We start from the raw sequence: 15,499 nt of genomic DNA, 5'->3' as shown, positions 1-15,499 counted from the left end.
AGCAAGGAGGTGACTTCCTGTTTAAAGTAATGATAATGATACTTCCTCCTTAAGTGAGGTGATCATGTCATTGTCTCAAAAGTCTCCCACGTACTTTCACACACTTCTCCGATTATTTTTCATTTTCAGATGAAATTCAAACTGAAATGATATCCTTGCATAAAAATTATCGTAATTGTACTGGAACAGCAATAATAACTTATTCAGAGGCCGAGTTCTTACAGTTTGATAATCTCAACGACAATGATTTTATATCACATCGCAAATCACATACACGTGATAAAAAAGACAACTTGTGTAATAAGTTCAACCAATATCTTGTTTCGCAAAAGATGTGAAACTTTTAATTACCATAATTTCCCTTTGTTTAATGACTTTTATAATGTTTTGCATCAATTTTTTTTTGATAGATTCTTCGGGTCTCATTTGTGTTAGTACAATAACTTGAACGTCAGTTGATATGCTCCTTTAATCTTAAAACAACATGTCTGGATTTTGACCGTGGAATTCCCCATCATATTTATTTTTCACTTTTGCCAAGCAAACACGTAGCTCTGTTTAGAAACTTGGGCTTGTATGATGCAGTAGGAATAACTCGTGAAGTATTTGCGCATTCAACAGATCGTATTAACATATTCAAATTCTATGCATGCCTAAAAACATTTCTTGGCAAGACCAGGAAGCTTGCTCGAGATCGACTGGCAGGCATTACCCTTGCCCCACATAGAAACAACATGACCTACAAAGTGCATTTCAGGTACTGGAATGAATTGTGTATGTCTTGGTGGATGGAATAACTTAATTGTTACCAGGGTCCTTGGAGGAATAATATCCATGTGTAATTTGAATACACGAATACATTTGCCTGTTAGTCATGTTAGTATAGCAGACATAAGCACTAAACCCATGGCTCTCGGGTCCAATGGTTGGGAATCCCCGTTCGTTGTTCGCGTGGCATGATGTCTACTGCTGATAATCATAATATATGCATGGCTGTTCCGACAAGACAATAATGCGTGAATGTATCCCCTCTGATGCCTCACATTGTCTTTCAGCTTGTCGTTGCTTCACAACACATTGTTGCCAGCCAAGCAGCGTTACCTTAGCGACATGACGGTCTCAATTGTCACTGAAGTACGTAAACAGGGAAAGAGTTTAATATTTCTGCCTTTGGCGAGATCGATTTTGATCAATATTCAAAATTCAAAAGAGTGAACTTCAGAGGGATCACGTTTTATTCTCGGATGGACTATCTATGGAAATTATGGATTCTTGGTTACACTAAGAGCATCAGAAGAATGCAGATGGTGGATTTGAGAAATGTAAAAAATAGTGTAGGACGTGCTTATTTGTGATGTGGATTAAAGAGGTGTGACCTTTACTATCTTCGGATGTCCCTACATGCAATCACTACAGCGAGTAATGCGATCCCATGTGTAGTTATGAAAGGTAAGCTGACCCCCCCCCCCCTTTTATCCCCTGAAGATTTCTGCATCGAAATGTCGTTGAATTTGTACATGACAGACTCACTGTTTTTGTGATGATGGGTTTAATCTTCAGAAAATTATTCGATTCATGCAATATTTTCGATTTTTTGAAATGATCTTTTGCCAATATGCTAATCACCATGGATGAATTCGAATTGACAGCTAGGCGCACGGTATTCTCGATCAATGCATCTCCTGCGAATTTGACGGTGTTTGAAATGATCACTAATCCTCTTATAGTAGGACTAATTATTTCATGCCAATAATCTGGACGGACGGATATCATAAAGAACAAACGGAGAAAGTCCGCAACATACTGGCTTTCTCGTTTGGCGGTTTTTTTTTTTTCACCATAACATTAACGTATGATGACGTCATATGGGTAGTGCTGCGCCTCAGTCAAGAAACTTTGGTTATACCACATCAATTTCTTTTCATGTTTGTAGGTTACATTCGTTCCTTACGCGACTTGTTCCTTCTCGGATGGTATACGATTAGATGCTTATCACTCCCACCGACACACACAGCTTATCACAGTTGAATGTCATCTTTCCGGCTAACTGTTCCTTTGCGTTCCTTCTCGACAGGTTTTTTGCCGGGCCGTACTAATTATCATGAAAAAAGACTAATACGAGAACGATACGACAATGTAGGCTTCTATTCACTGCATATGCCCCGGTCGGCACTCGTGTATTCTGGAACAGTTCACGAAAGTTATTAAACCAGTGTTTTCGTCTATCTGTGATGGTCCTAGCCAAAAGGAGGGCCAACAACTATAGGTAGTGAAGTGGAATATCATGTAGGTATGTCTGTAATCTCGTACTCATTCACTTCTTTTTCATTCTTATCGGCATTTATTGTTTGTTTCCATTCATGACATTTATGGGCGAGAATGGTGATGGCAATTTCGTTACAATGACAGGATAAGATATGCAACTCGTCCGTGTATGTCTGATACACCCTTATAGATCTAACACTCTTTCGCACACCAACATTTTTTTTTATTAATGATATTGACTATTACTCGCAAGGGTAGTCATGTCGGTAATAGCTCTTGATCCATCTGTACAACCGGGCATACCGTACTTATTTTGATGAGATTCCAAAGAACAGCTCTGCTTCGATAGCCCACGGCACCGCGCCTTCGCCGTTAGACGTTTACAGGAAAGCATAATGAAGAATTACTTCTACACTGTAGTAACTATACACATCGTTTGTGTCGCGAATTTGCAAACTTCAGATTATCTTCATTTGCTATCAGTTTTTACTATTTTGGCATAATTAATTCCTGTTTCCAACGTCATTTCGGTAGGTATAGGAGGCTTCAAAAAGTCCGAGTCATAAAATTCTTAGAAAATACAAATCAAACTTCTTCATGGAGCAAGTGTCATCGCGACTTGGACTGATCCCAAAGAAAAAAAAATGCAAGAGATTGACATAATTTTATGAAATGAATAAACAGAATTGTCGACATTTCACGAGGAATGAAAATCTATTAAAGTAAATATTCGTGAACATTTTTTTCTAACATCTCAGGACTATTCAACTCCCTTGATGTTTCTTCCCTTTGTTTATTTTTCTCGCTCTTCTTTCGAATGCTGATAGCCTTGGTTATTTTTTTGTCATTGCATATTATGATGTTCGCATTATGCTGGGTTTTATTTTCCCATAACTTTATTTGCAGTTGGATGAAATTAATTCAAATATCTGTGTATGACTGCGTTCATTTTCAGTTGCTGGTTTTTTAATCCAATACTTATCTATCAATTTGAAAATAATTAAAGATTTTTAATGTGTGAATTATATGTGATGAATTTTATCAAATGTACATTGTATGCGAGGTGTGTGCAATTTCTCTTCTGTTGATGCCTTATCTTTGTTGTTAAAGTTGGTGTTATCGATTCTTATGATAATGTAATTATAGTGTGGCATTTTTGGCTTTTTCGGGGGGGGGGGTTGTCAATATGAATCAGCAGTTGTGTAAAGTGTCAGCTTGTTTTATTTCTTTTCTTTATGTCTCCCTGTAAAGTTGTAAAGATGTAAATTTTGATGTAAACCAAATATGGTTAGTACTGTCTTCGGACTTTTATTTGGTGTTTTTTTTAAATAAAACCGAAATTGGATTGAATTGAATATAAATCATGTTGTGTAGCTACTTATTCTAAATCAGGTTTTAATGCTCTGTTCGTTTGATTCAATTTGACCCATTCCTCAACTTCAATGTTGTGCCATATAGTATTCCATCGTGTTTGTTTTGATTTAAACACAATAGTCTATTGTTCTGATCCTGTCTGGTTGGCACATTTTAATGCACTTCATCATCTCTTTAGACCTTATTTTGATCCTTGATGACGGATTTTGATGTCATTAAGATTTTACTACAAGTACATTTGATATAATTATAGTTCACGCTAATTTGAAACAAACCAATACGTTTTACACTCTATGTCTAATAAACATTGATATAGGCCACTATTTGTTGTTGATTGTAACCATACCAGTATAGTCCAGATAACCTTGTGTACGCAGCTCACGACAAGTTGTATACATGACGCTTTGTACATGGTTCTGTAAGTAATCCATGTTGATGGTCACAAAGAATCTAAAAGTTATTATACGATGAAGTCTCTAATGTGAAATCTCTAGTATCAGTGAGCGAACAAAAACTTAACTGATGCGTCTGAAGTCACACACTTCGAGCTCCGCTATGAATGAATGCATTTTGCTCCATTTTATATTTAAGTGTGTGTACACCAGGGTGTTTATACATCAAATACAATACATATGATAATGAAGCATCCCTTAATCGGATAATTAACTCCCCATTTTATGCTTTCAAGACTCAATGTTTGCTTTGCTTAACATAAACGATGTGTACATATGCATTCATATATTATGTTGCATATTTATATGTAATATAAGTCAATGACTTATATTGCATTTAAATATGACTTATAAGTCATATTTATATTTATAAATATGACTTATAAGTCATATCTATATGACTTATAAGTCATTTATTTAGCTGTCACTCGAGATGATGAAGCGACTAAAAAAGAGCTTGAGACCAAATGTTTTATGCATTCATGCAAATAATTCTTCGACACAGAGTTCAATAATCAAACTAAAAAATAAAAAAAAAAAACGCGCCGTAGAAACAAAACAAAACACGGCTAATTACACTTCGGGCAGTCTGGAATTGGCCTTCAATTTCTTTGACTACGGTTGTATGCCGTTACTCCGAATAAAGCTTCCTCCTTTAAAAAAAAAAACAGAAATAAAACCAGCATGACCATGGGGGAAACCAATTATCGGTACAATTTCATCTGCGAAGCGAACTTTGGCTGGGCAATATAATTCTGATAATAATATGTGTCATTATTATTTGAGTGTATTAGTATAAAAAGATTCATCAAAATGTTAAAGTAAAAGAATGCACAGAATTGATGTTAATGGATCCCTATGAATGCAACAACTTTTGTAATAATAGTTATGTCTGTATGTGGGATTTTTTTTTTTTAAAGAGGAATGTCATTTCCTTCTATAGGTTCTATAGGTTTTTGTTAAGTCTTTCATGTTTTGCTTCATGACGTGAAATTGACTTTGTAAATAAGTATAAAAGTGAATTGTAATGATATCAAATAGTGGTTCATACGGATACAAAACAATTTGATGATTACAAAAGAAAAAATATGGGAAAATAATTCAAAACAGATTTCACTTGGTCTTTTACTTGGTATGTTGTATAGGATAGGCAAGGTACGAATGTTCCATGTTTATAGTTGGCAGTATTATTTCTCTTTACATATCAAGCCGTCACCTTTTAGCTAGTCGTTTCATGTGCAATGAAGCTATGAAGAGGATATTCCCTTGAGCACAAGGCGTATGGGAAAAGCTGCTACATTAGTTCAAGCTGCCAAAATGCATACACAACAGTGAGTACCATTACTTGTATTATCAAATGGTTTAGGGATCCCTCTAATGGTTGTTGGGCTAGAACGATCCTTCCATCGCCCTCCCCACCCCTATTCTTATCATTATTTTCCACATTTTCCAACTAGCAACTATGGCCAGCGCTGAAGATGAAGTTCGCGCAACGAGGACAATGTGTTGGGGTGATGAGAGTGGATAGGATGAAGAAGGGGTACAGAGAGGAAGGCGATACATTCCCACAGACTCTGGAGATGACAGCTGTCGGGAGGATGAGGGCGTTCAATCTGTGTTTATCCCAAGTGATCATAGCCCTCTTACGGCTGGTAATCAGACTAGCGATGAGACAGCATCAGTCAGGTAAATATCAAGTTTGGAATTAACTCTTCCTGAAATAAACTCTCCACAAACTTTCATATGCTAAATTCTAAAAAGTCTGAAAATTGTTTTAATCGTCTAACATTGTGATACTCATATCAGAAGAATGAAAGTGTCATCAATATTCCAGATTAAGATTTTTCATTATTTTCTTTTGAGAAAGAGTTTTGTTGTTTCTTGTGGGGGAGGGGTTAAATATTCGTGCACATGAAGTATAATGTCTAAGAAATATCCTAGCTGTTGCTGCCTTGCATTATAGCCAATGCAATATTCTCTCCATTCGTACACCCAAAGGAGGTATCTCCTTGGTACACCACAATTTCATCTCGTTCATGTCGTTGGCAACGCTGGGTAAAAATGCCTTGATTTTCGTTCGACTTCGAAGGGAAATTCAGGCTGATTTTCATAATCTTACATCATGTGATACGTAAATCCATAGTACCATGTAGGCCTATAGATTTGAAAAATTCATTGTGGTCCTTCGGTAGATAAACCAATACTCTGAAAAACCCAAAACAATTAAGTGTACATTGAACAAGGATATGACGCAGGGCAACTGTAGGGGGCTCACATACTCCAGTACGACTGTAACAACGTAATTCCATAAATACCATTCTCTTAACAACTTCACATGTGTTAGATTTTGTGTGATTTCTTCTTTTGTTCTGCTGCCTTGAGCATCAAATCATGCATTTTTATGTGAAGCTGCTATGTCATCATCCTGGTTCATGGGATTTCAAAAACGTTTTTAATCCTCATGGCTATCACAAAATATTCCGAAACTTTGTACCCAGTATATTAAAGCAAAGTACAGATGTTTAACTGCCAAAGTCTGAAAATCATCCGGAAGTCCCCTTTAATAAACTATACACAATAGACAAAATTATCAAGCTTTGTTTTTAGCCTTGATATGTACATTTTATGCATATATTTACCACAGTATTTGGGGTGATAATGATGTGAATTTTCAATTGAAAATCCAACCATCTTCCTTATTACCTTTACATATGCAATCCACATGCATGGTAATATCTCGTATCCCGCCTACCGACAAACAATAATTATAATTATGGGGAAAATCAAACTAACTAGACAAAACCATGCAGTACACTCAACATAAGAACATTTCGGCCACAGGAGAGTGTCCAGGACACTGTTTAAAATATGAGAAATATGTGTCGTAATTTAACAGCTTATACCTGTGTAAACAGCTGTCTCATACGATGAGACAAGATTTAATATACTGTACGTTCAAACGTATTGCATATGAGCTGTACAAATGTTACAGGAAAAATATGACTTTTGTGATATTCAATCAGAACCCAATGTCAGCGCACCGGACCTTTTCGCGCACTCAGTTCCTCATCGTTAATGGATATTCTTCAGAAAGAGCCATCATTGGCTTTGGCAGACCTTTGTGCACGCAGAGAGGAAATCCAAGTCAGTATCAACGAACCTAGGATTGATGACGAAAGACAGAGGCTGCTGTGGAGGAGTTTGGCATCAGTCTGTGACGTTGTAAGTGCTGATCACTCGGTCACCACACTGCTAACAATGGTATCTGACTCTAAACTGCTCACATTCCATCTCGGGCACTATCTCATCAAACTGAGAAACCCGACTAACGAAGTCAAGAGTGAAGTTGAAACTCTACTTACGGACGTACTCATCGTGTTCAAAACAATGTTACAGTGCTTACCGAGTCGAGCAACAGACGTTCAAGTTTCCTTCACCCTTCTCAGAGATGCCGTAGAAGCACTGAAAAAGGAGTCTTCGACTGTTTACATTTCCGAGAATCTGGAACCAATGATAAAAACCGTATCTGAACAAATTGAAGCCCTAGAAAAGGAGAAGGACCGTAAACGTCAAATGGAGTTAGTTCACAAAAACCCTCCACCGGATGATTTTCGCCAGCAAGCCATTCTCCCTACAACGAGAGAACTTCAGGCAGGGTATCGACCATTCCTTCGGCCACATATCACGAGAGGTGTTTATGCGGATGGAGAACACTATTTGGACGTGCAATTTCGTCTTCTTAAGGAAGATTTTGTATACCCTTTGCGCAATGGAATATCAGAATATGTAGCCTTCAAACGAGCTCACCCCGGGAAGAGGATCAGACTCCAAGATGTCCGAATCTATGAGGGAGTGCGTTACATTTCGTCGAGTCATGACTCCACTGGAGTTTTTCATTTCTTGTCCTTCAAAAAGCTTCGAGTTAGATGGCAAACGTCCAAGCGTCTCATGTATGGTTCACTAGTCATTATTTCCAACGATAACTTTGCGACTTTTCTATTTGGAACGGTTGCTAACAGAAATGTAGAAGGACTTGAGGCTGGGCGTGTAGCTATTCACTTGGTTGATCAAGAAGATATCTCCTGCTTACAGGGCAATACATTCGTCATGGCAGAGTCTACCGTCTTCTTCGAAGCTTATCGTCCAGTACTCCTGGGACTACAGAGAATGGAAGCCTCCTCCTTGCCGTTATCAAGATACATCATTCGTCTCAACAATGTGGTACAAGCCCCAATGTACCTTCAGGAAAGAAGTAAGGAAGATTCCAAGGAATTGCTTATACCTGTTCAAATGGACATAGCACCACTACTAGTATTTCATGGCATGTCTCGTAATCGATCAATTGTGTTCGGGCGTAGTATTGCAGTAATGAAATATGATGCCTGGCCTCGTGTGACTGACGTCAACCTAGACCCGTCACAGCTGGAAGCAGTGAAGAAAGCTCTCACTACAGAACTTTCTGTTATTCAGGGTCCACCTGGAACTGGTAAGACTTACGTTGGTCTGAAGATTGTGCATATCCTGCTGATAAACAGACGTATGTGGTCCCCAAATGACAACCCTGGTCCCATTCTTTTGGTATGTTACACAAACCATGCCCTGGATCAATTTCTTGAAGGTATTGTAAAGTTCCATTCGGAGGGTCTCGTAAGAGTTGGCAGTCGAAGCAAGAGTGAACATCTCAAGCGATTCAACCTAAAAAAACTCCTTGGCAGGAGCGGATGTGGGGAACCACGGAGGTCGCTTGAAAAACACGTTCGAGCTGCCAAAACCAAGCTTGATGAAACCGAACTTAGACTCACACGAGCCAGAAAGGGAATCGTTGCAGAGTTTGAACTACGTGATGTCATATCCCGCGAGCATTACAGAAGTCTTTTACGACTAAAGCATCGCAAACAAGTCGCCTCCTGGATGGTAGAGTGGCTCCTCGGCGACTGCTACAAAGACAGTGATTGGAACAAGGGAAGAGACCGTACAACGGATAGACGAAAGAGAAAAGGCACAGAAGAGTATGGTAGTGAGACCCAGAGGGTAGGAGAATACAGTGGCAGCAGTGTCTCCATAGACATTGAATGTGAAAGGGACCAGATTGAAGAACGTCGATTGATTCATGAAGGTGTCGAGTTTAAAGAGACTAGATCAGCTAAAGGCTCCCATTTTCTGGCTCTACATCTCGATATGCTGGAAGATGACAAACATGCAAAATTGAAACGTTTCATCAAGAGAAAGATGCTAGGAAAAGACAAGATCGATTTGAGGTACATACTATCAAAACGGGATGTGTGGCGAATGTCCCCAAATCAGAGATGGGGTCTGTATCATACTTGGTTGAACAGGTATATAGCAGATCTTGAAATGCGCCTTCCGAGGTGTGAAAGTCGATACAGGCAACTATGTTTTGAACTTGAGGAAGCCAAGGACATAGAGAAGGTAAAAGTGCTCCGAGGCGCTACTATCATTGGCATGACCACAACTGCGGCTGCCAGCAATCAGCAAGTGCTTCAAAGAGTGAGACCAAAGATTGTGGTTGTTGAGGAAGCTGCTGAAGTGCTTGAAGCTCACATCATAACTGCCCTTCATTCTTCTTGCCAACAGCTCATTCTTATCGGTGACCATCAACAACTCAGACCAAAGCCAAACGTCTACATGCTGGCGAAGAAATATCATTTGGATATCTCCCTGTTTGAACGATTGATCAATAACGGATTCCCGTACACTCAGCTACAACTTCAACATCGAATGCGCCCTCAGATTGCGGACATCATGAGGAAACACTTCTACGATGTTCTTGATGACCATGACTCTGTGAAGGAATTTGGGAACATCCAAGGTGTAACCAAAAATATGTTCTTCATTGATCACGCACAGCCAGAGGAATGTATTGAGGACATTCAAAGTCATTTCAATTTGCATGAAGCGAAGTTCCTGGTTGCTCTTTGCTACTATCTCATTCAGCAGGGATATGAGACACATCAGATCACCATTCTGACAGCATACACAGGTCAGCTTCTCCAGTTCAAGCAACTGATGGGGCGCGATAAGTTTCTCGGGGTGAAGGTGACTTCTATTGACAATTACCAAGGAGAAGAGAATGAAATCATACTTCTTTCATTTGTTAGGAGTAACGATGTTGGTAGGATTGGCTTTCTGGGAATCTCAAATCGGCTGTGTGTCTCCTTATCAAGGGCGAAGAAAGGCATGTTCTGCATTGGTAACTTCACCATGCTTGCTAAACACAGTGACTTGTGGAAAAATATCTTTCAGGATCTGCAATCAACAGACAGTATCGGAAATTCACTAAAGTTGCAGTGTAAGAATCATCCTGACATCCAGACAGACGTCAAGTCATCCGAGGACTTCGACAGTGTTCCAGGGGGAGGATGCCTGCAGCCATGTGACACTCGACTGGATTGTGGTCATGTTTGTAGACAGAGATGTCACCCAACTGACGATCGACATAAGTCATACGTTTGCAGAGAGCCCTGCTCGAAGATCATCTGCTCCAATAACCACACTTGCCCTAAAATTTGCTCCAAGAACTGTCCTTCTAAGTGCCCTGTCATTGTGTCAAAAACATTGCCATGTTCACACATCGGCAAAGTACCTTGCGGCGACAGCTCTGACATCGTGTGTAAGGAGGATGTTGAGAAAACTCTTCAATGTTCTCATAAACGAATACTCCCTTGTCATCAAAATCCAGACAATTTACATTTGGAATGTAAGGTTATCGTTACGAGGCAACTTGAATGTGGTCATAGCAGAAGAGAGAAATGCTGTGAGCGCGGAAGATGCACAAAACTTGTCCAGAAGACTTTGAAGTGTGGGCACATATGTAAAGAGATGTGCTACAAAGATCCAGTAAATATCGTGTGCAAGAAAAAAATGAAGAGAACTTTCCCTTGCGGACATACATGCAATCTGGAATGCCATGTTGACATACAGGATGTGAAGTGCTACTTCGTCACAAGGAAGCTTCTCTCATGTGGGCACGAGTTAGAAGAGGAATGTTGCGCTGCTGGTAAATGTCAGCAAGTTGTACCGAAGAAACTTCCGTGTGGTCACTCGAAGAAAGTTAAATGTTGGAAGGATCCAGAAGAGATACCGTGCACCTCAGAATGCCTGAAAGTGCTTCCATGTGGCCATAAATGCCGAGATAAATGCTGGATGCCTTGCACTGAGAAGTGTGAAGACATGATTACCCGTGATGACTGGCCATGTCAGCACACAGTGACCGTCAAATGCTGTGACAAGCCCAGCGCATGTTACGTAAAGTGTGACGCAACACTATTATGTGGGCACTCTTGCAAGGGTACATGTGGGGAATGCAAACGAGGACGTTTCCACTTACCGTGCACAGAAACTTGTGAGAGGAGGCTAATTTGTGGGCACAAATGTTCACAAAAGTGTGGGCGACCATGCTTTCCATGTCAGCAGAGGTGTCAACAAAAATGTCGTCATGACAAATGCGGCCATCCTTGTAGTACAAAGTGTGATCCATGCATAAAACTTTGTGACTGGAAATGTCCACACGACCGTTGCCCTAAACTGTGCTTCGAACGGTGTGACATATCCCCGTGCAATGAACCATGTCCCAAGAGGAACAACAAATGTGGACATCCATGTATTGGTCTGTGTGGAGAGGTTTGCCCAAAGATGTGTCGCGTCTGCGACAAGGCTGACTTGGAGCAAATCTCACTTGGATACGAACGCTGCAATACATCACGGTAAGCTTGAAATAAAGTGTTGAAACATCTAAACAACAATACACGTTTAAACTTTATGATGATTACATGTCATTTTGTAAAATGGTAAACATATGGCCAACTATGGAACAGACCTGCAATGCGGGTGAAAAAACAGAAAATATCATGGAAATGTTTCACATCTTCGTTAGGAAGTACAGTTTATCTAAGTGAAAGGAGAACTATCAGTAAACTCAATGTACTGGACTTCAGAATGCAGTATTTTCCCGTCGTTTTATCTACATTACTGTAAGTATGTGTGTTTGTGTTTTTTTTTCTTTCCAGGGAGTGGGGAAAGGACAATCCAGAATTAATCGAGGGTGGCGTGAACTTATTATGCTCAAGGCTTTTTCAAAATAATCATTGATTCACTGCAATGAGACTAGAAAAAAAAAAACAACATAGAGTGCATTAACGGTAACAACTCTCAGTAACTGGAGTCAAGGAATATTGTTTTTTTTTTCTTCGAATGTCGATTGAAGCTCATATCGCGACTTGCTTTTGAAACAAAGAAGAAGAAAGATTGATTTCATATTCTTTATGTAGGTCATAATTTCTATTGTCTTTATGCTTTTTTATATTGTATGAAAAAATGGTAAAGAATGGTCACTTGCAAAAATGGTAAAGAACTGTCATTTGCAGCTCATCGTGTAGGTGCCGATGCTTCGAAGCGAGTAAACGCTACCTTCATCATTCATATTCTTGTTTGCGCCTTTCCTGCTTAAGGTACATACAACTTCAAGACTGTGGACATGTGTTTAATGTGACACAGCTAGACAGCCACCTCGGATATACCAAGAATCAAGAACCACTTTCTTCACCGAGAGAACTTGTCAAGATTGTGGTAAGATTATCTTAATTTAGTGAAACTTCAACGCCGAAATCTGATCAGATTCGATATCTTTAGGTTGTGACATTTGACGTCTTGAGCCTAGTTTGATTATTTTTAAGGGCAAAATAAAAAAAAAAACCGTGATAAAACTATGTGTGTATTTATCCATGTATTTTCTTTCAAATGTACATAATAAATCACATAATTTGTTTGGTTACATTCAAACAAAGCAAGGTGGTAGTATATAGCTGTTGTCACGAAAGAAGATTTGACACTTTTACGAGAGACTTTCAACATATTTATGATAGGGATAAGATGAAGTAGTGAAATTGTGTGCATGGCTATATCTTTATGACAATTGAGTGGTATGTTCGTTTAAACAGGCTGTTTTCAATAAGGCTATAGTTTCCTGTTTTGTTTGCTTGTTGGTTCAGTATGAGATCCCACAGTGACGTCACAGCTAGCATGGCAATCCGAAGACTGATATATCAGCACGATCTGATGACGTGTTTTGGACATCATCTGATTGTCTCTGTCATGAAACGATAGTTTCTGTTTTGCTTTTATTGCAGCAAGTCAAACTGCATCTTAGTGGATGCCACCTGCCGTTATATGCATCCACTCCCCAAGAAAAAAAAATAATTAAGACCTGCGCAATGGCCACAGATCCTTGCGGAGACTGTAGGCTGTAGATGGGCCTTGGTTTCCGTATCGACAAACCTGTTAGATCCTCAAAATGGCAAGACCGTTAGCAGAGAATTGTCTGAAAGGGAAAGGGTAAGGTAAACCCAATGACCGTATACACTAGTAATTATACATTTATGTGCTTAAAGTATGTGTTCAGATTGTCGAAGAAGTTTTGAAGTGTATGAATTGATTGCCATATCAAAGGCCAGCGAATGGATGGGGGGGGGGTAAATGTTCTTGCTGTTCCTTGCTTCCCTGCTCAGAGTAGTCGGTATCCTTGTGATACACGAGAGAAACGTCAACCACGGAATTTCGTATCTATTCCTCTTGATTCTTATCTCAATCAATTACTTCTAGGTACCATCATGTCCGACATGTGGAGAACCTATAAGGATCACTCGTCGCTATGGTTCCGTACTCTTCGCATTCCGTCAGAGCCAGCAAAGCGTTTTCAAGATATTGCAGGCGGACATATCGAATGTGATGCAAAGAGCACATCAAATATTACAAGACCTTTCCCCCAGAGCTGATTCCGAAGACACTGAGAAGTCAACCAAGCGAAGTGTCAAGAGACGGGTGGGTAGGAGAGTCACCTTGGATTACGCCAGAGCCTTATGTACCCGGACACCTCTGCTAGATTATTTAACACTGACGAAATCATTTATGGATAAGTTCAAATATCTGAAGACGAAAAGTGAAGCTAGCTACAAGGGGTTTGTTGACGGCGTTATGGACGCGCTCGATACTAGTATAAATGACAGTAAAGACACTGTGGTCAAAAATTTCATCAATCTAGTGACGGAACAGCAGATCCTTGACGTTCAGAATGAACTGAGGCGACAGACCATGCTCATTGAACTATTAGAGATCTGTGCCAGAGAACCCAACCTCGTCTCGCAGCTGGATGAAGTTAAAGCAGTATTAATTCTTGACCAGCAACTGACCGAAAATCAGCTCCGCTCGGCTCAGCGGTCCTTGGGCAGTCTGTACAGGAGCTACGGCTGCACCCGCCCACGAGACCTGCCTCTGTTCAACCCCCCAGAAGTGGTTTCGAGTCACCTAGATGTGTGGAGACAGTGTCCGCAAGGGCATGTCCTTAGAGGCAGCGTGCAAGAGTCACTTGGTTGCCAGGAGTGTGAAAGTGAAGAAAGGCACCATCCGAGACTCGCATTTGAGACTCGCAGATATAATAATGAGGATCGTAGGGTTATCACTTTTAGAGACGAAGACCCGAGGAACCGCGGCTTCACCAGCCCAGAAGAGCCGCCTCTGTTTAACCCGCCAGAAGTGGCTTCAAGTCACCCGGATGTGTGGAGCAGAGCTCCAGAGTCACTTGACAGAGAGGTAAGGCACCATCCAAGGAGGCAGCGGGAGCCAAAAAGGACCCGCAGAAATATTGATGAGGATCATAGGGGTAGAGGTTTCAGGGACGGAGAGCGATGGAGAGAGGGTTTTCCTCCTTTCCAAACGAATGAAGGTCCAGCTGACGGTCATGGTCGCAGAACGAAGAGACGTCAGGATTGGCTCCATGGTCAAGACAGGAAAAAACAGAGGGTCTTTTGAATTTTTATTGACACTTCACGTCCATACCATCTTACAGAAATTAACGGAACGTTATCAGTATTCCTGAGTGACAGTGCATGTAAATCGAGTAGTCAGGAAATGTACCGAACATTATACATATTTGTGAGGCAAATAAGCGTAGTGAGATTAATGTGAAAACTACTTACCAATATCATTGTTTGCTGTGGCCACCAACAATGTTGTCTGTTCTATTGTTTATATCCGTGTACACAACTCCACATCTGAATTTACGTTCAATAATCACGTGTGTCAATTATAATAATTTCAGTATGTAACATTTATCATATTCCTGGTGAAGTGAGGATGTATTCCGAAGTGTGTCATTAAATCGCAATGGTCCACAGCAATGAGATACATGGCAGACACTTCTTTAAGGACACTCTGAGTGCAGCGCAGATAAGTATACACATACAGGGCGAGTCGAATAGGTTATTATGTGCCAATACGAAATTGTTTCCCTGTCGGAAGTGAATTCATTTGATTGAGTATAATAGTTTTTTCATGCATCCTTGTAGACGATTTATGCCTGTCACTGCCTGTAATGAAATTTACAAAACAAAGTT

General features: G+C 40.0%; 1 protein-coding gene across 1 annotated transcript; it reads left to right on the top strand.

Annotated features, from left to right (window-relative positions):
* The first annotated feature begins 5,620 nt into the window (after nucleotides 1-5,620).
* LOC140232805 (NFX1-type zinc finger-containing protein 1-like) lies at nucleotides 5,621-14,915 on the top strand. Its single transcript, XM_072312922.1, has 4 exons — nucleotides 5,621-5,772; nucleotides 7,115-11,815; nucleotides 12,560-12,677; nucleotides 13,710-14,915. Exons 1-4 carry the CDS (start codon nucleotides 5,621-5,623, stop codon nucleotides 14,913-14,915), a joined length of 6,177 nt encoding a protein of 2,058 aa, XP_072169023.1.
* The last annotated feature ends 584 nt before the right edge of the window (nucleotides 14,916-15,499 follow it).

This window comes from Diadema setosum, chromosome 9, assembly GCF_964275005.1.
Source record: "Diadema setosum chromosome 9, eeDiaSeto1, whole genome shotgun sequence".
NCBI classification, from domain to species: domain Eukaryota; kingdom Metazoa; phylum Echinodermata; class Echinoidea; order Diadematoida; family Diadematidae; genus Diadema; species Diadema setosum.
The sequence above is the reverse complement of the archived record's forward strand: the minus strand, read 5'-3'. Positions and strand labels throughout refer to the sequence as shown.

What these genes read in the sequence shown, in the direction of transcription:
- LOC140232805 (XM_072312922.1), top strand. Translation starts at nt 5,621, where the DNA reads ATGAAGAAGGGGTACAGAGAGGAAGGCGATACATTCCCACAGACTCTG. An exon ending in CTAGCGATGAGACAGCATCA is followed by an intron (nt 5,773 to 7,114) that starts GTCAGGTAAATA and finishes ATATTCAATCAG; the next exon opens with AACCCAATGTCAGCGCACCG. An exon ending in GAACGCTGCAATACATCACG is followed by an intron (nt 11,816 to 12,559) that starts GTAAGCTTGAAA and finishes TTCCTGCTTAAG; the next exon opens with GTACATACAACTTCAAGACT.